We start from the raw sequence: 24112 nt of genomic DNA, 5'->3' as shown, positions 1-24112 counted from the left end.
GGCACTCTGTAATACTTTAAGACATCTTTTATGTCCAGAACTACCTGAAATGATTTCCAGCTTCCAGACACATATCATACATTGTGCTACTATGCCAGATGCCTAATTACAATCTCTTTGTAGTGGCTAGAGCACCATTATTATACACACAGAGTGTTTGTCAAGGAACCATGAAAGCACAGTGGGGAAAGAGGTTAATTTTCTTGGAAGCATGTGCTTAAGCTGCATAAAGCACAAAATACATAAAACCACAAGCATGCCGCATGTCACCTGATGAGTATTTTAACAATTGCACTCACATCGCCATAGCAATTTTATGCACTTACCGGTGGGAACGGTTCCAGACCCTGAACCGCTTTAGCTACTGTGAAGGAGAAGGGCGCGTCGGCGCAATTTGGTAGCAGACGTGGGTGCAGGAGGGGAAGGCTGGGGGTGTTTATTTTTGTTCTGCTCTCCCCTGTGCCGAGCCCGTCACCATTGCCGGCATTCCTTCGTGCCACAGGTGCAGCGCCCTGGGTCACCACGGTGGCGGCAGGCAGCCAGCCCACCCTGATCACGCATTCCTATGGGATGACACAACCGCCCACCTTCAGCCCGGCCGCCAACGTCCAGGCCCCCGTCATCGGCGTCACGCCCTCCCTCCCTCCGCACGTCACCCCCCAGCTCCCGCTGATGCCGGCCCACTACCAGCTCCAGCCGCAGCCCTCCCAGCCTCTCAGCAACATGGTGGTCAACCTCCAGAGCCAGCCCTTGTACACCAACAGCCAGCCCCTCAGCATGTCTTCCATGAGCGGTGTGGGCCCGGTGGCCCACCCAGGCCCCGGGGCGGTGGGCAACGGCCACCTGGCCTGCCCCATGCTGCCGCCGCCGCCGCCGGCCCTGCCCTCGGCCGCCCTGCCCAGCAGCGCACCCGCCACCAACGGGCAGGCAGCCGCCCCGCTGCCCCCCAACACGGCAGGGGGCCCGGACAACACCAACGGGGTGCAGATGCTGCGGACGATCGGCGTGGGGAAGTACGAGTTCACGGACCCCTGGCACCCCAAAGGTAAGGCAGGCCGGCTCAGCCCCACAGAGCGCGCAGGCAGGGGTGGGTGGTGGGGTTGAGGACGGCAGTGGACCCCCAGGCCTCCCTGCTGCTCCCTTCGGGCTCGCCAGCCCAGCTCCAGCATCTGTCTTCGCGCTTCCCTTTAATGCATAGCTTTTATGAGTTAATGACAACAAAAAGCAGTGCGTTAGAAAGAGGAAGGATGAGCTGTGGGCGTATTTTGTAGCGAAAAACAGCTTTCAGGCCCATCAGATAAGCTGGTGCTCCCAATGGCAAAGCAGCCATCATCCCGTGCCTCTCCCTTTGAAACACACACTCATGTTTCCATCCGACCACTTTCCTTCTGCCTTCAGTTGTGCATTAGTCACAACACTAACCTTCTTCTTCAACCCTCTAGTAGGAGCCCAGGCCAAATGCAAGTAACCCTGCTGACTGAAGCTGAACAATGCAAAACGTTCAGCGTTAAGGGGAAAACTCGTCATGGCCAGCTTCATTGGGCTCAAATGCTGCAAAACACCCTGAGAGGTTGACCTTTTCTGATAAGAAATTTCTAAATGAGCCACACCATTGGGTCATGTTGGAGTGTTATTTCTGAGTGTCTTACCCTAGACACTTCAAAAATACCTACGCTCTGTGCACTTAGTTTCTAATTTCATTTGCAGTTTTCGCTGCCTCCCTTAAAAATCCTGACTGTGCCACATGTGTAGGTAAAGCAAAATGTAGCTTACAAAAATATAAATGCAGACCTATCGGCAAAATCAATTAAATTGATTTTAGAAAAAACACCCCAAAGGCTTCATTAAGTCTGTGATATTTTATGTATACATTTGTATTCAGACACAATCCATGTGTAAATTATTTACTTGCCATAAGCTATTAAGTTCTATTGTGTAGCTCTGTATTAAAGACAAGGAATCTCTGTTAAAAATTATTAGTCCAATAACCCTTCCTACTCGTTACATAAACTGTACTTTGGTAGGTGCAAATCCTTACCAAACATCTCTTGAAAAGGAGTTAAGGCACAAGCTCAGCAGTACTTTTCTGAAGCTAAATATTTGGACTGCTTTTAAATTTTCAACTCCAAGCCCCAAATATGATGAGAACACTTGCTGGACGGTGAGCTTCTGAATTTTTCTTTAAGATCTAGATGGGCTTTAAGTGATACTGGCCCAGTCAGGTAGCAAAAAAATCACCAACAATTGCTTTATAAGAGTTTTGTTAATTCTTTCCCTTTAAAAAAAAAATCAAAATCCACAAAAGCGATTTGTCAAGTTAGGTTTATAAGTTACAAACCCTTGATTTTGTAGGAGGAGAAAGGGGAGAGATTTATACTCTAATCCTGGTAGACTGAGCTGTAGTGGTTCTGCTGGATGTCTCTCTTCTCTGTGGAAGCTATTTGTCTTCTAAAAGGCATCATCTCCACTTTTCATAGCCACCTATCCCAATTTACTGGACTGGATACTCAGATACATGATCAAATTAACACAATTTAAAGGATTACTTGGTGTCATTGGAGACGTGCAAATATACAATACAAGGAAAAACACATAAGCTTAAACCACTTTCACTGAGGTAATTTGATCACGTATCTGAGCCCTAGTGACAGTAACCTGGTGAGACAAATGAGCACGTCAGTGACTGCACACTTGAGGTTAGGAATACTCTTAAATGCCTTGCATACTTAGGGCCAGTAGCATCAGCTGTTATTTACTCTTCCTCCATCAATTAACCTTCGGTATATCTCTGGCTAGTAGATGAAGTAAACTTCAAATCAGAGCCTAAGTAAAAAGATCGTAAAATATTTAATCAGTCTTTTAATATTTGATTTGCAAAGTCTTAATCAGCATTCTTGCTTCAACTGCTGTAAACCCTAGTCTAGTCTAATTATCCAAGCACCGCTGAGCACGGTGAGGAGGTGTTCATTAAGGTGAGGAGGAGAGTTCCTCACTAGAGTATGCCAGGCATGCCAGACCTAGCTCTGGTCTGGTATTCGGAAACCTTTGTACCTAGGAGAGGCTCGTAAGGAGAATATTAAAACAAGCAGTATTTCTAATCCATGACAACTGCTGACACATTAGCCATACTGTACCTTATAAACTGCAAGCTAGACATCTGTTTTCCCAGGGATTAGCTAGCTTCTCTATGACCATCAGCTGTTGAGTTATTCCTGTTCCTGTAGTGGTTAAAAACAAACAAACGTACGATAAAGAAGCATGCATATACAAATGTCTCATAAGCAGGACCTATTTTATAGAGAAAAAGTCATCTCTTCCTCCATTTCCAGTCTTAAAAGCCGTTACTTCTAAAGCTATAATTCTTCTTGTCAAACCTAAAGTCAGACAAGATATATGTTGGGTTTGGTTGTTTTGAATGAGAGAAAGAATCAGGAAAGAGAAGACAACTGGGTGTCTAACCAGACCTTAAAACCTCACTAGAATAAGATTCTTAATATAAACTGTATGGATTTCAGTGTGGCTCAATTTTCAAATTATTTCTCGTTTTAATTTCAGCCCTCAGGGATTTCAGTCTCTAAAGCCTGACTGATTTCACAGTCTTACATGATAGGCGCCTTTCTCTCCGGGAAGGAATGGAAACTATGAGACAGTACTGAGCTGTTCAAATATAAAAGTTCAAACTAGTTCTCTACAAGTTTCAATTAAATATTCTCTCTCTTTCTTGGGGAACCTTGGCCAGTATTATAATAAGAGCCACTGCTAATGGCCTTAAAATCTATCTCATTATCCTGAGATACTCTGTATTATTATTTCACTTGACAATCCAGTCTTGTACAGGTTTGAATAATTACCCAACTATCCCTTAAGTGAAAGAGCAGTTCTTGCTGGTTAATATGATAGGGTTTCTTGTATTTTTAGACTTTATTAGGGAGCTGATTTGAAACGTCATGTTTTATTTCCCATAATTATCTTTCATTTGATTGTGTACATGTTGGGGTCACATTATACTGTATTCATGCAGAACTAGGTTTCTTATGTAGCTGTTTCTAAACAAACGTAAACAAATAAGTTGCCAAAAGTTAAAGGCTCTGCTAGTATGCCATCTCAGTTGCAATAGGTCAAGAGATCTCACTTACGTGACTGAAAGAGTCAAGTCATTTCTGTGGCTTTGCAGAAAATACATTTTCATAACAAGAATAGTGATATAAAACAGATACGTCGTTCTCTTTACAGTGTCACAGCTAATTCCCACCTAATTCCATTGAAACTACTTGTAAGAAAATAATTTTTGCATGGATTAGAGAATCTTCTTGGTCTGGATCTTATATTCTGTGGAAGGATTTTTTATTTCTTCTGTAATATGTTAAATACGAATGTTAAGTTTAGCTACATGATCCATTTACTTAGTGAATTTATAAAGCAGTCACATTATGAGAGACAAATAATGTTTCAAAGTAATTATTGCTTTTAGCAGTGTGTGAAGAACTGTAGAGCTGCCTTACGAAATGCATGGACTCTTTCACCATACACAGTCAACAGCAATTTTGAGAGGTATCTGGTTTGGCCTGTAATTGCCCTTTGGATAGGATTTATGCCAAATACTCCTAGCTGACTTCAAAAGGCATGTCACCTTAACACAGACATGTAACCTAATATTTTAGAACAGAATCAGCCCTTGTTTTCTATCCATGTCCTAAATCTTGCTCTGTAATCTAAAGATTAAGTGCCAGGGGAGTTAATAAAGCAGAATATTCAGAACCATGAAGATGTTCATTGTGAACATACTCAGTCAAGATCCACTGAAGTTCACATAGCCAAATTTTTATGTGGCTTCTTCAGAAAATGCAGAGTTGCAAATAATATTCAAACATAATTTCAGTATCTTCAGGCTGTGTGTGTCAGCACAAGTTGTTGCTTGCACAACGTGCCTGCAGAGAAGAAAGGGATGGAAATCGTCCCTTCAGTTTCTGACACAAGGTACCGGTATCCCATACCATGGCACAGTGACAGAGACCAACATCTATGTGCCTGCCAATCCAGTTGAGCCCAAATGGAGAGAAATTAGTCAGTCTGATGAAGGACTAGAAGAGATTGGTTTCCTTGCAGAAATAACTGGGTAACTGAGATTTAGTCCTTGACATTTTCACAGGGCAGTATGCTTCTTTATATCCAAGACTTGTAGTAAATCCAAAACTGAACCCTTGGTGGATAGCCCTGCCATATGTAGGACATAAACGATCCAGCTTGGACTCTGAGATCTGTTATACATTTGAAAAGACCCTTTCTTCATAAACTTGATATGCTTTGAAGCATAGTCGCTAACACAAAAAATGAGGAAAATACAGTTCTTCATTGTAGTACTTTCTCCTGCAGTGTAAATTAGCCGTGGACATCATGGGTTTTAATTTGTGGATGTTCATGGATAATGTTGATGTTTGTTTCCATAGTATTTTCATTCTATAATTCTTCGGTTTGCAGTCCTTAACTAGTGGGAAAAGAAATCAGATGCTAATTAGCGTTCAGAATGTAATGACTGTAGAAACATAACAATATCAGAAATAAAATCTGAATGTTAATCCTTGTAACACTAATTCCTTAACACTTCATTTTCAAGCATCACCAAATACCATGAACTAAACAAAACTACAAATGAATACTGTTGCATCATCACTTATTGATTGCACCTTTCACACTTTACTTTATTGCATTGGAATTCTCATTAGACCTCAGACAATATTTACTTTCCTTAATCATGAATAGTAACAAGGTAGACTACATCATTTTGTCAATAACCATCAACTTTTTCTTCACAAAAGGCTGAATTTTCAAAGGGATTTCAGCTTGACCTGCAATTCTGCGAGTGTACCTAGTTCTAGACATGAACTAGGGGGGTGGGAGGTGTTTAGATTCAAAGTGCAAACTAGCATTTGGAATTCTAATAATGTTAATTAAAGGATATTGTGTGATGAAGACTCTAGAAAGCCTGTTTTCAGTTCTCTGCCTTGCACCAGAATACATGGCCTGTGTCACCTGAGGAAAATCTCCCTTATTTTTGTTTCCATAGATATAGATAGGTAGATAGATAGGTAGATTATACAAAATTATAGATATAAAATTCTATATAAAATTTGTGTGTGTGTACACACATGTATATACATATATATATGAATATGTATGCATATTGTTGTGGGGAAGGAAGTCTACAACAGAAATAATAGTACATTCTATCTCCTATTTCTCGTAGGAGAGTTAGGTTAGCATGGAGGTCTGTTAGCATTGTACATGCTTCTTACTGTGTTTTCCTTAAGATAGTCTTGATTTTCTGGGGCAGCCTAAATGGTACCAAGATACAGATGACTAGTGATCGTTTGTAAGCTCAACACATAAAAGTTCACAGAATCACAGAACGGTTGAGGGTGGAAGGGACCTCTGGAGGTTGTCTGGTCCAGCCCCCCTGCTCAAGCAGGGCCACCTAGAGCTGCTTGCCCAGGACCATGTCCAGATCATTTCTGAATATCTCCAAGGATGGAGGCTCCACAGCCTCTCTGGGCAAGTGCTCAGTCACCCTCACAGTAAGAACGTGTTTCCTCGTGTTCAGAGGGAACCTCCCGTGTTTCAGTTTGTGCCCATTGCCTCTGGTCCTGTCACTGGGCACCACCAAAAAGAGCCTGGCTACATCTTCTTTGCACCCTCCCTTGAGGTATTTATATACATTGATAAGGTCCCCCGCGAGCCTTCTCTTCTCCAAGCTGAACAGTCCCAGCTCTATCAACCTTTCCTCATAGGAGGGATGCTCCTGTCCCTTCATCATCTTTGTGGTCCTTTGCTGGACTTTCCAGTAGGTCCATGTCTCTCTTGTACTGAGGAGCCCAGAACTGGACACGGCACTCCAAGTGTGGCCTCACCAGTGCTGAATAAAGGGGAAGAATCACCTCCCTCGACCTTCTGGCAATACTTTGCCTAATGCATCCCAGGATACCATTAGCCTTCTTTGCCACAAGGGCACACTGCTGGCTCATGTTTTAGCATGTTCATGCACAGTAATGAACTTAAAGCAAACTGCTTGAACAGGTCCTCTAAAATCAAATCTTTTTCAAGATTAATTACAGTCTTCTGTCATTAGAATAATCTTAACAGAATTGCAAAGTTGATGAGGGTATCTAAGCCATCATTTGAGCGAGACTGAAATACATTTCACCTTTTTGTGTTCCAGGTGGAGTATTTTCAGTAATTCCTGCCCTGTCTTTTAATGCCACTATCAGTCAGGTCATGACAGACAGTGATTTAGTGCACTGAAGAGTCAAAGAGTACTTGTAATAGTCCTAGAACACTGCCTTGCTAAATGTACAGCATAAAGAAGGTCATCAAATTATCTTTTGATTGACAGCTCTCAGTATGTGAGTGATTTGAGATTTCCAAGTTTCAACTGGAGCAGGAGCCTCTCACCATTACCAATACTTTATGAGGGTTATTGTAAAAAAAAGTGTGGGGTTGCTAAAGTGTGTCAAAACTCCCTGAAACTGCTCTTAAAAGTCGTCTGCTCCATGCTGCTTTTTTTTATACCTGTTTTTTTAAATAAGCACCAGATTTGCAACTGTAGTTCATCTGTTCTTGAAAGTACAGAGCTGAAGAATTTTGATTTTACTCTGTTATGTGATATTATGTCATCTACTTGCAGATCCACTTAGGTAATTAGACAATGACACATTTGAAGACGTCTTGAGTTTCTTCCCACCCTGAAGTCTAAGACATGGTTTGCTTAGAACATGGTTTCTTAACAAATATGGTTTTGTCCATGACAGTGGCCACTAAATGCATTCAGAATAAGTCTGAGAGGCGGCAGAGTTCTGTCAAGTTACTATTTTGTCTCCTGTCCACACAACACTGTATTCACAAAGTGAATGGCTGGATGATAACTAAAATCTAGGCTCCCTTTTGGCACAGAATACATAAGTGGCAACTCTATAAATATAGCCCAAATTTCCAGGCAGGCTACCTAGCCATCCATCCATCCATCCATCCATAGAATCATAGAATCATAGAACAGTTTGGGTTGGAAGGGACCTCTAAAGGTCCCAACCCCCCTGCAATGAGCAGGGACATCTTCAACTAGATCAGGTTGCTCAGAGCCCCGTCCAACCTGACCTGGAATGTTTCCAGGGATGGGGCATCCACCACCTCTCGGGGCAACCTGTGCCAGTGTTTCACCACCCTCAGCATAAAAAATTCCTTCCTTAGATCTAGTCTCAATCTACCCCCCTTTAGTTTAAAGCCATTCCCCCTTGTCCTGTTGCAACAGGCCCTGCTAAAAAGTCTGTCCCCATCTTTTTTATAAGCCCCCTTTAAGTACTGATAGGCTGCAAGAAGGTCTCTCCGAAGCCTTCTCCTCTCCAGGCTGAATAACCCCAACTCTCTCAGCCTTTCTTCACAGGAGAGGTGTTCCATCCCCCTGATCATTTTCGTGGCCCTCCTCTGGGCCCACTCCAACAGGTCCATGTCTTTCTTCTGCTGAGGGCTCCAGAGCTGGACGCAGTACTGCAGGTGGGGTCTCACCAGAGCAGAGTAGAGGGGCAGGATCCCCTCCCTCGACCTGCTGGCCACGCTTCTTTTGATGCAGCCCAGGATACGATTGGCCTTCTGGGCTGCGAGCGCACATTGCATCCATCCATCCATCCATCCATCCATCCATCCATCCATCCAAATGCTGTTCCAAAAATCCCTTGCAAGAGAGCTGGAACTGCATTTGGATGTTCTGAAAGTTATTTATTGTCCAAAACACTTGCAGAATCTCTGTTCTCCTTTCAGAACTCCTTATGTTTAATTTCTGATTTCTCTGACCTTGTCTTCCCGTGGTCCTCTGTCTTGTTCAACTCCTGACACATATTTGGATGCAACCCTTGTCTGCATCCAACCCTTTGGATGCAACGGGAAACATACCTGTTCCCTTTCATGCTGTCCTCATATGCCTGGAGCCACCTTAGAGCTACCTTTCCTGAACGTTCAATTCTCTCCACAAGTTTGGCCTTTCCTTGAATTTCCCACTAAGATTTCTTCCTCCTCACAGCAGGATAATTCCACTTCTTTTGCTGTCATGACTTAAAAAATGGACAGTCAAGTTATAGCTACTACAGAGAGTCAGCAGAGAATGGGGACTTCGTGCTCAGTCCAAACTGAACATCAGTTGAATTGTGTGCATTTGTGTATACACTTAAATGTTCTCAAGATGGACTATTCTGTGATCTCCGGAGGTCTCCAGACAAGTGGATTTATTAAATTGCAAATGGTTTTTGGTTTCCCTACAAGAAAGTGGAAATGTGAGGGGTTTTTTGTAATCAGCAGTCCTCCATGGAGCAGTGCCTGAACTCTGAATGAAGAAGAATAATTTCTGTCTTGTTGCATTCAGAACGAGAATGATTCTGTCCCATGTTAGATTAAAAAAATCTAAACAGATTTGTGCAATACAAACATTTCCAAATAGCAACTTTTCTTACCCTGCTGTGCCTTGAGATTGCTGATGATAAGCTCTGCTGTCCCACAGCGAGGCTGGGTTTTGAGCTCCAGTCAATAATAATAATAATAATAATAATAATAATAATAATAACAACAACAACAACAACAACATGGGATTACATAACACCTTGCATCTTCAAAGCGCTTTTATGGACATAATTTCTTTAAAAAATTAACTGTTTGTCTTTAAATAACTGATGTGTATATTTTGTAAGACTAAAGATAAAAGGACTTTGGCTGAAGCAAAAGCAAGAATAACTGTCAGGAAACTAGTTTTGGTGTAATGTTCCAAGCTTCTTGCATTCGGTCTGTTTTGTGTTACGGCTATATTCAGGCTTCTAGTTATACCAAGTGAGGGTAACAAGGTATTTGTATATAGTTCCATCTTAATATTTACAAATCATTACATTAGATTCCCAGACTAGATATTCTGGAAAGTATCATAACGTGATGAAATCATCACTAGGAAGGAGGTATATAAACTTGCAGGAATGATGACTTACAGACAAAACTTCCATCATCTAGATGTGTAAGTAAAAGTGGCACGAAGTTTTGTCATACTAAATTCAGAAAATGACAGCATGTAGTGTTGTACATGCTTACTGCTGTACTGGAAAAATCATTGGGCTGCTGACAAAATCAGGAGGTTCAAGATAAGTATTTGACCATGAGTACAGACAGTAATATATACATACACCTATGTGTACCAGCAATTAAGTCAGACGCATTTGACTAGACAAAGTGCCAAGATACTTAGTCGAGTGTGCACAGTATGACTGTGTAATACTTTCCAAGGAGCTAAAACATATTCGAGAGTTTACCTAAAGACTTTGTACGTTATATTTTGCACAATGCTAATTGGCATTGCAACATCAAAAAAACCCCAAGAATGTAGGATTAAAGAGAACATTATGTTTTTATTCATGATTGCTCTGATGTTTCAGAAGAAGACAAAATGTGTTTCGTCCATCAATCTGCACACTGACGTGTTTGGGTGAGGTTGAGGAAGATGGTATGAAAAAGACAAAATTGGCTAGAATGGAAGAGTTCTTAAGAGAAATGTGGGCTGACACTCCTGTTCAGTCTGAATGATGTATAAAGGATCCAAATCCAACATCAAGCCCAGCTCCTCTGTGGGACCTTTTCCTTGTGAATGAAGACGGAGATGTTCCTTGCATCCCCAAGCTGTGGATGTTCTTTAAAACAAGGATCATTTTGCACAAAACACTACCATCCTGTGGAAAACAGATGGAGGAGCAGTGCTAGTAGATTCCTATTGCCTGTAACCTAGGAAATGGGAGATTCTGCTCTTCGCCTTTTCCTGCATGCTGTGCGGACTTTGTTACAGATGTGAATTTTCTAGATGGCTGAATTTGCTGGGGTTTAGGTGTTTTTCTGCTAGATATACTCCTATCATGGCCAAACTGTGCTGGTTTATGAACAGGTTTTTTGTATACTTCTGTAGAACGGTTAGAGCTCTGATTTGGAAGCCATATTGAGCATCCAAATAGAAAAGCACTTTTCAGGAGCATTTCAGACCTTTCGCTAGCTGGATAGCAGGTACCTCCAGCAGGAATCAGTCAAGTGATTTCAGGTTTAGATATGCAGATATTTAACCATCAGTATGGAGAGAATCCTTGCACTCTGAAGAAATACAGGAATCTCTCTTTCATTTGTATAAAAGTAGCCAGAACAGGGGCTCATGTTCTTTCAGCTCCAGAATGACACGTTTCTTCATGTATTTTACTTGCTAGAATGGTAAAAGCAAATTTGACATCCTGTCCAAGGATCAGCTATTCAGGGACAGTCAGATCTGCTCATGAGTAGAAATTGAGTACATTACAAGAAGAGTCAATCTGCTAAAGCCCCACACCAAGAAGATTTTCTTCTGTGAGAACTTAAATGAGTTCCACAGCCCTTCCCTGGAAGTGCCCCTTATGCCTTTGGATAAGCCATCATTACTTTACTTTTTTTTTTTCTTTCTTTCTCTGAAAACTGTCATATAGGCAAACCGTGTGCAGTGAATCTAGGTGTTATCAGTCAAGGGTGCTTTAATTCACTTTCACAGAGATAAAGTGGTGCTGAGAACACCTCTTGGCTTTAAGGGTAAACTCAATCAAGAATTTTACTAAAGCCAGGAAATTATTTTAGCATATATTTTTGTCCAAATTCTTGGATGTTGGAATGCTAGATTCAGTATTTCAGTAAGATTTGGTATTTCCTGAGACTGAGTCTTCTTTCTGTGTTTTAAAGAAAGTGGAGGAGAGCTATTTGTATACTGAAGAGCTATATAAGTGTCTGGAAATAAAGGGTTAACACATTTAGAAGACAAATTCTAAATATCAAAATATGTTTTAATAGACAGTTAAGAGAAGGAGCCTATTTCAAAAATACAAAGTCCTTTTGCATTTCTTGAGTTAGTAACATTGGCTGGTTCCTACCCCTTTAAACGCACTGAGAGCAATGTTGGGTTTTTAAGATAGCTTCACACTGCAGTGGGAAGTAGCCAGCCCTGGAGTAGAGTGGGACCACACCGTGTGTTTATGACAGAAAAAGGGGTAGCCATATTGCATTCAAATGAAATGAGAGAGGTGGTTTTAAGGATATAACTTATAATTACACAGTCTGGATCTAGATTATAATTACATAGTCTGGAACTATGCCAAGACACTGAAATTAATATTTCAAGTTTGGAGGGAAGAAGAATGAGATAGTGTTTGGCTGGGTTGGAAGTTGTCTGTCAGCCATGAACTCAGAACCAGGAGAGTTCAAGGAACCTACCTTGAACCTTGAACCTACCTCCCAAAAACAGATGAAGAGACTCTTTATCTTAAATGCACAACAGAATATGTAAAGAAAGACATCGTAACAAGGAAAATACATGATGACATCTTTGAATGTTATTATGTGGTTAGTAAATGAGAAAGAAGAATCATTTATATTCAAAACCGAAGTCTTATTTTAAAGAATCCTAACAAGCAGTCAAGTCTGTTAGGTAAGATTTCTTCCCTGACTTACCTAAATTTAGAAAGTAAGTATGTCATTCAGTCATGTAAACACAGGCAGCTGGGGCCATGTTTATCCTAGGGCCATAGTACATCTTATGTGGTCTCTTGGTACTGGCAGGGCACAGCTCTTCCATAGGTGCTGGCTATTTGTAGGGGACTTGGCTATCCCAGAACGTGTCAAAGGGCATCAGGGACCAGCGTGTCAGCGACTGCACTGAGCTCCTGTGGTTGCCCAGTTGAATCACTCTTAGCTCTGTTGACTGCACTAATTAGGGTTCTATGGATGTTATAGGAGCTTATACACCTAACCATCTTGAATGCACTTGAATTTAAATATCTTATCATAACCTGAATCCCATCCTAAGTTTCAGGAATAGGGTCAAGAGTCTCAGCAGATGGACACCTCAGCATGAACACAGCTTCACTGTCAGAAGTACAATATAACAAAGTACAACCCTTGTATTATTTTACTGTCATTGTATTAAGAGGGTATTTTGATATTATTGGTTTAAAATTACCTAAAATTAATGCAATATTTGCCTATTAACACTGAAACATGTTGATCTAGATAGGGTAAGTAAACACATCTAGTCCCTGTCTGTGATCAAGCTGGCTTTCCTCATCTGCCCATGGAAAGCTACTTCTGAATGTCTTCCATCCAGCATTTTACCACACATCATTTTCATTAGCATAACTAAAGCTAATTTGGGCATATATTGTCAAGAGTTTTGATTCATGGTTTGTTAAACTGCTACTTACACTGTTATCTCACATAATTTCCAGTGCTGTCTTATACTGTTTAATGTATTAAGGCCTACTAAGAGGGTTAAGGTTAAGAGAGAGGAGACATCACGTGCAGTAGTGCGGTGTCCCGCAGGGTACCTGAGCTTTTTGGTTCAGCAGTGACTCAGAAGAACAGTGTGCCGCGTACGCTGTTTCCACCAGCGCTTGGTCTTTTCTCAAAGGTTTCCTCACTAATTCCCAGCTCATCTCGGTCCTCATCAGCCAGTGTAAAGTGCTCATCACACGCTCATTTTCAGCTTTTGATTTGGCCAGGCTGTTTGCTGGGGAAGGTTTCCTCTGGTAGAAGTCTCCAGGTACATGAACAAGTAAGCTTTAAGTGTTACTCATAAAAAATCCTTTAATCCACTTTAACAATGATAAATTGGAACTGAGAACTCCTCCTTACTTTACAGATACATTCAGTTCAGAATTTCACTTAAGTCAGGAAATCATTTTACGGGCAAGAGAAAAGTCCTAAACACCCTGATGTGGATGATGGGAATTAAAGGCCAAATGCTCAATTGCTCTTACTGGGTATCTGAAGCACCTACTGGTGACTGAAACTTCCACTGACATGGAAGTTTACAGCAAATTCACTGGTCTTTGCCGTTATTTTTATTCTTAATTCACCCTAGAATATCCCTTTTAATTTTCCTCACATTGTAGTCGGTGCATGATGAAAGGAAGTAGCTGATCTGGGCCACAGAAGTTCAGATTGAGCAAAGATCTGGCTAAAATGTACTTTTCTAGATTCAGATGGATTTGCTACATTGTCTTGGTAGTAAGTACATCACACCTAAAATCTGTACTATTATCCACCTGCTGTCCTACATTTTATTTCTGCTTCTATGTTGAGGAACATAGCATGATTAGATACAATGAAAAATGAAGTCTTTTTATTCTTCTTCTTCTTTCCCAAAAGCATGGGAGTTTGAGCTAAGGGCTCATCCACAATGGTTTGTGCCTCTTGTAATCCCTGCAAATCTCTCTTTCAATAGTGGCACTAGAACGTTTCCCACAATACAGCTCATTGCAGCGTTATACCAGGCACAAAGTAATGTCCAGGCAGCAGGAGGGCCCTTGGAGGGGTGTTTACCCTACCTGGCCTTACTGCTGGGTTCCTTGTTGGAACATCTCAGGTACGTCCTACGTGCCATCATCTTATGTGACCTGGTCAGGCTTTAGGAGGCAACACACATTCCAGTACCTGGTTTCCAAGCATCCATCCGTTATTTGCAAGCAAATGTAGGCTCATTGTTTCACGTCTAATTTTGAAAATCTGGCCCCAGCGGCAGGTTTTTTGTGCATCAGTATACTAACATCTGGCTTTTACTGGCTTGGCAGACAGTCTGTATCATTAAGTATAACCAAACTATGCATGGATATGGACGGAGATGATCCTGCACCAATTTCCAAAAGGACGGTAGGGCTATTGGCAAATTAGATAGTTGGAGAAATTCTCCATCTCTCTTCCTTTTCATGGTGTATCAGGGAATAAAATTGAGGGGAAAGCAGAAAACAAACTAATGTGAATGTAATTCCCAAATTTCAATCTTCTGTATATTATGGGTCATTACCCGTTAATTTGCTAAATGGCAGTTTTCTATGAAAGAAAAGTTTTGTTTAGCTGTATAATGATGACAGATGATGTAATTAGTATCATCCCCGCACTGAAAATGATAAAAGCATTTCTTTTGTGTGTCACTGCTTTTAGACAGTATAATATCAAAAATGATAACAGTATGAAAATTGCACCGGCCACTTTCATATTGTGCATGTAGAATACCTTGGTGATACGATACAAGTAATGACAGGTACTTTGCCACGTATTCATTTTCTCCACTCTCTAGCCTTTCTATTACAGTGAAATTAAAGCACAGCACTAAGCAAACCAGACGTGCCTGAATGCAGACCCATCTTATGAGACTGTAAATGGCTAAAGTCCCTTTACTATTGCTGGTTATGATAATTAAGCGATTATAAACAGGGTTTTTGAGGGAGAACATTGAATCATTTTTCAGTTAAAGAAGTTGGGGGGGTATTTTAATTTCAGGCCACATTTGTTGCTTGAATTAGTTTTAATTATATTCTGTATAAGTACTTGCCCCATATCCTGGTCTTGATAGTGGTAGATATTCTCATTTAAATATAAATAAATGCCAAACTTATTTAACATGGAAAAGTGACTGCTGTGACTGTGTAGTAACAATTTTCTCTTTGTTGCCATGGTTTGGATTTTTATATAAGCTTTGCAAATATAATAAAGCTAATGGAGCTCTTCATCCAAGGAAATGGGTATATTCAAGAAAATAAATTACATTTTGCAAGCTAATGAGCTCTACTAATTGTGTTTATCCTTGTGAATTAATACAATTTAAGCAAATCTATCCCCCAAAATCAAGCATTTGATTGCATTTTAGCTGTGTGGAAATCAGAACATCCAGATCAAATCCAAGTTTACTGGATAACCAAGGGGTAGGGGGGAAGGTTAATTTCCATTGACTTGTACAGCTGGTGCTAGCTCCTTAGTAAAGCAGGAAAAGTTAGACTTTGGAAGTTGCGACTTTCATCATTATTTTTTTTATTCAGCTACTTCCCACACAGGCAGAATTCTCAACAAAGAGTTGTGTGTAATAAATCCTATGTAATACAGTGGCAGGCATGTCGAGTCATGCTAATTAGCCCACATGCCCACAGGACAGGATGAAGGAAGGAAAAGGGAATAACAGTTGTACTTTTTAAGAGACAACTTGTCTTCACCCACGTCCCTCTTTCCCTCCCGTTTCTCGCACTTTCCTTTGCCAACATTTGGATTTCTTTTCTTTTTCTTCTTATAAACAGGTTTTCATTTCAGTGAGGCATTTTGGGAGATGTAGGACAGATGAGAAAATTCTGTGTATATTCTGGCAGATTTTAGGTTATTCTCCAGTTTGGCTTTTTGGAAGGATGTCAGAGAGTAGAGAAAATGGTCAGTTTGAATGCTTGAAATGCTGCAAATACTCCCAAAAACTCACAAGCAAACTGCGTTGGTCAGCAGCAACAGGCAAGCAAGAGCTGGCTAGGGGGTTTGTGCTATAGGAGGGTGACAGCAGTTGTTAGCAATGGGTCCTTATGGAGACAGTTTAGCTCGCCACGCGTTGGGTTGCTGCCATTTTTAACACCGTGAGCGAATGCATGCCTGAGATGAAGTCTGAGCCTAACTGACTGTACTTCCTTGGTCCTGACTGCACTGTAGCCCTGCTTTTTTATGCTGCCAGATCATTTTCAGCACCGATGCAGGAGTCCCAGCAGTTAACAGCCGTCGCAGATTCCTCAGATAGATAGAGCAGGCGTGAGATCAGAGCTCTCCTGTTTCTCGGCAGCGGGCCCCTCTTCATTTAAAACCAGGAATGGGAAGCAGAGCCAGACAGCCTTTCTCAGCTGCTGAAAAAATTGCATCTTAAAGATGGATAGGAGGCACAAAAATGGGCTCAGAAATTAAATTGTTTGTTTGTTTGCTGATTGCAGCTCAGGTAAGGGCTTGGATGATCTTTCCCAGTCTGTGCACTGAAAAAAATACACTCCTTCCATCCCTGGCGTTCAAGTGCTTAGAGGGGCTGTTAGGACTTGCCTTCTAGAAGTTTTGGATGAATTATATTTGTGTAGTGAGAAGAGCACAGCTCCTCAGTGTAGATACAATTGCACTGCTATAAAGATGCTTAGAATAACTTACTTTGTAAGGAGTAAAGAAGAAAAATTAAAAGTGATAGTATGATCACACCTGTAAGCTGGTATAATTGTGTCCAGACTAGCAGCTGTATTGGAATAATAACTTAGGGGGAAAAAAAAATAGTCTTGTAAATGAAATATTTATATAAGGAAAAGTCTTGATGCACAGAGCTATTCTGGATTCCACAGATTCCCAGCTCCTCAAGCAGGCATTGACACAGATCATAGCAACTCCAGAGCCATGCCACGGATACATAAGTGTAGGGTCCCAAAGTACACATTAATGAAACCATTATCTTGTCAATGATGTGGAGTGTAGAGCTATCTTCAGCAGAGGTTACTATGATTTTTCATAAAAGAACAGGGAATTTAGTGACATTTTTATTATTTAACATCACATCACCATTAAAAAGTAAAAAGAAGAAGCCAGAGGAAGGATAAAGTACAAAAAGCTTTACATGAAAAATAGTTAACCTCTGATGGAAACTATAGGCAGCTTGGAGAAAACAGTCTGGAGTTTGTTCAATTCTTGGCGTTGAAAGATTTTGATAGTAGCAGCTTAAAAGTTATCTGTTGCAGCAAAACTGGATCTCAGAAATGACCATAGCCATGATGATATGATAGTTTTGGGCCACGGACTTACTGCACAGACCCATGCATATCAGCGAGAGTTAAAATCAAAGTAGAACCTCAGTTTTGAACTTCCTTCTTCTACAGCATTTGAGTCAGATCTTCAGTGTTTTATGTCTGACCACGTGGGGTTGTAGGGGTCGCTTCTCGGGCCCTGCTGACCCCATGCAGATTTATTGTAGAATTGTTTCGGTGAAAACAGAGCTTTGATACGTCATGCAGGTTGCCTAGTGACTCCTGCAAAGTGCTGACCACCCCATGTCTGAGAGAAGAGATACCTGCGTGAAGCTGAGCTCTATTATGGGTTATAAAGCTGGGACAGGTTTGAATGATAGGAAGAGTTCTGGCAGGCTGTTAGCTCTCATCAGCTGGGAAAATGGAAATGTTTATTAATAAGAACCTTTGACATGAAATGCATGATATGTGCCCCCTGTGCTAGGCCCATGATTAATAACATTAATTATGGGGAGTTCATTATAGTCTCATGGGGCTGTGATACGTAATTCAGCCAGCATTTCACTGTAAATTAGCATTAATGTCCACTTTAAGTACAGTAGCTATCTATAGCAATGCAGAAGGAGCTGCAGTCACTATGTACAATAACATCACCTTCTTATTAAATGATGGTAGACTTTTACCTCAAAGAATTATAGACCTATTAGAATTTCTCCTATGTTAAATCTTTGCTGTGGCTGGCAGTGTAATATCTGTTCCAACTAACCTACTGGTGCTATAAAAACTTTCTTCAGTGGTGTTAGAAGAGAGTCTCGCTCCTTGCTGATTTTAAAAAGGAACCAGATAATTTTAAAATCCAGTTGGAAGTTGCAGTTTCATTAGCAATTAAAAGAGCATGTAACCTAATGGCTTTTCCACCCCAGTCCAGAGAAATTATGCACAGTGGGCAGCTCTTCAGTTGGTGTAAACCATCAGCGATGTAATGAAAGCAATGAACCTTCACTGATTTGCAATGAGAATCTTGCCTGCTCCAAATTGTTCAAACATACGCCTTCCTAAGGCTATGCTTTATTGTTAACTTGTTTAATAATGAAAAAATATTTCATCTTACTTGAAATTCCTTTTCCCTAGCTTGACTTCCAGGAATCCCTTGTGGAACTGCCTTTATCTGGCCTCAGTTTCTTCTGAACCACACATGCTGATTCACTTACCTTCGTACAAATGACCCTTATATACAAACACAGTTTCTTTTCATCCTTATGTAGCATCTCAGAAACCAAGATAACATCTCAGATACTCAGAGCCACTGCCTTCCTGTGGTGGATCCTGGAAATGGCCGGGAGGACCATAGCCATGGTGGCCCCAAATATGTATGCTTTTAAGCAGCTGGGGAAGCAGCTGGTGGCACTGTGGGAAACATCATGCAGATGCCGGAAATCAGCTGAAGGACAAAAATCTTCATTAAAAGACCGTATGTATATTAAAACGCATAGGTGTATAAATAGGGATCCAGTCAAAACAGAAAGAACTGGAGAGGGAGGATACAAGAACCATTTTTTTTTTCTCCTGGAGGAAGCTGCAAGATTGCAAGTTATTATTCATACTTACTTGCTTGGATTGCAGCGAGTTTTAGAAATGCAAGGCTAGAAGGGGCCTCCTGGGTCATTGTGTCCAGTCTTCTGCAATCACAGGTAACCGTGTACAAAACATCTAGTTTAGAAGAGTCCAAGGCTCCCTTGTCTTTCATGCCAGTACATACCAGGGGCCACAGAATACTTCCGCTCTGAAAATTATGACCTGTAGTGAAAGACAGAAAGTCATAGCTGTACTGTGCCAAAGGAAGACAGGAAGAAAACTCAAGGGCATCACCAGCAGCTTACGTCCTCAGAGTTTTCTGTTTGTGTACCTGGGAATTTGTTCGGTTTTGTTGAGTTGCCTACCTAAACTGAAGCCGGCTCAAGAGAATTGTAAATCAAAGTAGCTCTGCAAGCATCTGTACTAGAGAGCCGGGTAGCAGCCTGCAGCCATTTGGCAGCGAAGGATGCAGGTCGGCGAGATCCAGCACCTGTTGGGCTCTAAACACTTTTCTTAGAATTCACGCAGCTGACTGGCTCCTGGGGGAAAGGCAGCAGCTGCCGGGCAGCAGTGGTTAAATATAGGACGTGGAGAATGCCACATCCAACTGGAAAGGGAAAGAGGGAGACAGGAATCTAGCCGCAATGAAAATTCTTCTTGGTGAAAAGGGCCCTGGGGTGATCAGGAATCAGAGGCTTTTACACCCTCTGTTTTCTCTCTTGTCCATGACTGCACTACAGTTACACACTACATTGGCCTCAAATAATGCCAGACACTTGGTTGGCAGTGACAGTATTAATGAGTGTCACTTCTGGAATGTTTTGGAGTAGCATGTGAGGGCCCTGCCTCTCACTGCAAGTCATGTATAGTTGCTGAGATGTGTTGTCCTTAATTTGACTTGATTCTTTGTAGCACTTTTAATAGCGAAAATGCTGTGAAAAGTTTAAATATGAAGCAATACAGCTTTAGCACAGATGGAGTTTGAAAAGGACATTCAACCTTCTCTAATCTTCTACTGAGATCAGCAAGTAAAGCAAAAGGAAGGACAACCTGAAAGATAATATTTTTCATTCTGATAATCTGCAGTACTTTAATTTCACCCAGGCATTTACATGGCCCCTTTATTGAAGAGTCTGAGTGTTCCTTTGCTTTAGCTGGAGGACTGTTAAAAAGGAACAAAAAAGCAAAACCCTTTGCTTAGCCACCTTTCATGTGGTGCCAGACATCCTCACAGAGAAAGGGAACAATGTGAAGTTGAGGAGGCTCAGCTACAGATTGGAAGATTATTCCTATTCTTCAGACAAACACAACAAAAGAAGGCAAGAGGAAAGAACGGGGACAAAGAAACTCCTGTTTTGCTTTATTCTCATGCATGCTGCACACATCCGCAAGAGAGAGGCTCATGGCACACAGGTATTCCACAGCCTCTGGCCCTGGCTTACCTCTCCGTTCTGGGAGGACATCTGGCCAGCACACTCTCCTCTCCTCCCACCCCTTCTCCTTCACACTGGACTGCGGCAGCTCAAGCTGGCTGAGCCTGTCGTGGTGATGTTATCATGCAGTTAAATTAATTCCGAAGCTGGTCAAGCTTGGAATCAATTAGACAGGAGACAAAAAAGGAAGCAGGGAAAGAGAGAAAAACAGACCAGGTGTGAAACAGCATGCAAGGAGAGGGAATAGTGGGCATGGTCCTAAAGGTGGCTTAGTGTTCTGTTTAACACAGAGGATCTGCAGGTGACAGGAGCGTTGCAACACTGCACAGATCCCTTCTATCTCCAACTATCCATACAGGGTTTCACTAACCACCTCTTGGCCTTACAATCAAGATAGCATCCAAAGCTCGAGAAGGGTGTTCCTTTCCATTTCAACGACTACACTTAGATGGAAATAAAGACTCCCCAGCTGAACATACAGCAACCATCTCACTTTACCTCTACCTCATTCCCTATGTCTTGACCTTGCTGTTGAGCATAACCCAGGCCCAAGAACAGGCAGTGCTGAGCAGGCATCATGCTCTCCATTCACAACCTCAGCATCTGCTGCAAGTTTGGGCCAATAAATCACAAATGTTGGGAGGAAAGGACCACCTTCCTACCGTGTGTCCTGACAGCAGCTCCCACAGTGGGCATCTGATCCTTGACTGAACCTCAAGGCACTGCCATATGCAAATAGTAGTAATCTCTGGTTTGTTGTTCCTCCAAAGTCGGATATGCCTGCATGTGTCTGTCTGCTTGGAAGCTTAAATAACCCAGTTGAGGTTTGTTTGCTTTTGCAAGCTTGATTCATCAGTTTGATTTCCAGAATGTGTAAAATACTTCCCAATTGGTCACAATGGCTTTTTGCTATCTTTCTCCCAAGTTTGCCTCAGAGAAGAGTTTTTAAAAATACGCAGTTTTTAATCTTTTGATATCTTGGATGCTGGCCTGCAAAATTGTAAAACAGCTGGCTTCTAACTCTGATATTTGTAATGTTTTCCATTTTCTCCAGCGTAATCATCTCAGAGACCCCATGAACAACATCAAAAAGAGTTAAATTACAACTTTATATATCGAGCCAGATATAAGGAAAGGAACAAGGACTTCAGTAAACCAGGGTATTTTAGGAGCTTCTTTATGAAGCCACTCAGACAAACTTTTAATATAATAATCCCTAGCAGGGCCATCAGAATTGCAGCCTCTACCAACTTTTACGCCTTTCCTGCAAGTTACCTTGGTTTATTTTGTACAGCTGCTCCGTTATACTGTTGTTACATTATTTTTATTTACATACAAATACTTTACAGATAACATTTATAACAAGAAACGAAAAAGTAAAAGGTTGCTGCACCAAGCAGTCTGTGATTTATGAGTGCCTCCCTGGTCTTGCAGCCAGGAACAGTGCTTTTCACTAAAGTTGGTGAGACTATATCCTTCCTAAATTGCCATACCTGGTCAAAAGCATTTGCAGAGTCAGGACCCACACTGTTACGTGAGACTTCCACTACTTCAGCCACAGCAGGGAAAATTCTGATTAGGTCCTTGAATCTGTTTCTAAGTGCTGGTCCTAGCTTTTCCACATGTATTGTTAGCTCTTGAATAGCTCACCAACTGGTCTCCATCTATCATCAATGGAGAAAGAGGCATTGCTAGAGGGCTGGCCATCTTTTTTGTTGATTGTAGAGCAAACTTCAGCAACTAGCTTGGGATAGGGATGCGATGTTTGGATGCTGAGTTATAAGCCTGGTACTTCTTGCAGACTGCCTTGCAAGTCTCCGTTTCCTCATTCACCTTATCCATAGTTAAGGGGAAGAGGTGGTTTATGGTTATTTTGGATTTCAAGTTCTTCCTCCAAAATGCAAGGCTTGGGCTTCTTTATTTCTGTTAGAAGTTATTTGAACAGTTCAGAGGTCCCTTTTAACCTGAATTATTCTGTGGTTCTATGAGTCTAAATTTTTGAACAGTTCCTTAAAATTAGGTGGGGAAGAGCGTAACTTTCAACTAGTCACAGAGCTACTTTAAATCTCTTCTTTGAAAGTTTCCCTTTGGCTGCTGTTTGAATTGTGCACAGTTTGCCCTCCAGGACCCATTTGCTCTCTGTTGGCAAATCAGGTTCTTAGAGAGATTAAAAGAACGCTGGGAATATTTTTTCCTTGGGTCTCCTGTCCAGAATACAAGCATGCAAGCCTGTTAGACATCCTATAGGTTCCCATATGAGAAGCTGGTGTGTTTGATGCTGAAGTCAGTACTATCTGGATATGTTGGGTGAATTAAGTCTCTCAGACCACATCTACACTAATAAATTAAGTACGTATGAGATGGGTCCCTGGTACAGAGATCCAGCTGGCAGAGAACAGCCTGCATCCTTCTTGTTAAACTGACCTACTCATCAAGAGAGGGTGCCTGTGTGCAAATAGTCTATTGGGAAAGGTCCCTGTCCTGTTGGGAGAATGTTATTTGGCCCAGACCAAAACCATATGAGTGACAACTTAGTAGCAGAGACAGCTGAGTTCTGGTGCAGAAGGGTATTCCCTGGCAATATTGAAATTACTAGTATGGATGTATACTCAGGGAACCCATGCTTACAAACTACTATTCATGAGTTCCAAGCAAATGCACAGTCTTCCTTCCTCTCAATGCATGTTTTTGTGGTTGTTTCATTGGGAGGTTTTTTTGCTTTTCTCCCATACTCACTCTTAAAATGGTTTATTTTTTGGTTTGTTGCAAATTCTGCTTATTACCCCTTACTTCATAGGGTCTCTATGATGCTTTCCATCAAATCTTCCTGATTCATTAGGACTAGGAATGACAGCATGCTGTTCCTTCAGCCCACGTACGGATAGCGTCAGATGGACAACATCCTCTGTAACATCATCTGCCAGTGGAGAAGCTGAACCTTTAACTTCAAATCCTGGCTCTTTGCCCAAATTAAATAAATGAGCATACACTGACCGCCATCGTTTCTGTGAATTAACCGCTAGAGGGAGGCATGGCAGACTAAGCTTGTTTTATTTTTACAGACTTTGTACTGTACAATTTTATATACTTTACACTTCCAGTTTTTCTAGTCCTTCTCTTTTCCATAAACTAAAGCCAGTTTTTATACAACCCTCACTTGTTACATCCTTATCGGGGTATGGGTTATGGGCTGTTCATCACAGACACTGTCTCATGGCTTCGTTTTTATGAGGCATCTAGTAAACTGTCACTGTGCTTGCGAAATATATTGCGTTTTCACACAGTATGAAATAGTGGATTTTTTAGTTCATTTTAGTAGCCAGAATTCTCCAAACATTCCTCCTTGGTAGTTTTAAATGCAACAGAAGCAAGCAAACATTGCAATGGCATGTTATTTCATGTAAGGGGGGGGGGGGGGGTCTGCTTTCAAAACTAAAAAACCACTGCCAGCAGTGGGAATTGATCAAACCACAACATTTGTGTGTGACGCCCTAATAGATTCTATAATGC

The 24112-nt window shown here is 41.4% G+C and overlaps 1 protein-coding gene across 1 annotated transcript in view; it reads left to right on the top strand.

Moving 5' to 3' along the window:
• KLHL29 (kelch like family member 29) overlaps positions 1-24112 on the top strand; it is a 425477-nt gene that overhangs the window by 281338 nt on the left and 120027 nt on the right. The window contains exon 5 of the mRNA XM_076332702.1: positions 503-1045. Within this exon, the coding sequence (XP_076188817.1) occupies positions 503-1045 (543 nt within the window). The remainder of the gene's footprint in view (positions 1-502; positions 1046-24112) is intronic.

Source organism: Aptenodytes patagonicus, chromosome 3 (assembly GCF_965638725.1).
Source record: "Aptenodytes patagonicus chromosome 3, bAptPat1.pri.cur, whole genome shotgun sequence".
NCBI classification, from domain to species: domain Eukaryota; kingdom Metazoa; phylum Chordata; class Aves; order Sphenisciformes; family Spheniscidae; genus Aptenodytes; species Aptenodytes patagonicus.
The sequence above is the reverse complement of the archived record's forward strand: the minus strand, read 5'-3'. Positions and strand labels throughout refer to the sequence as shown.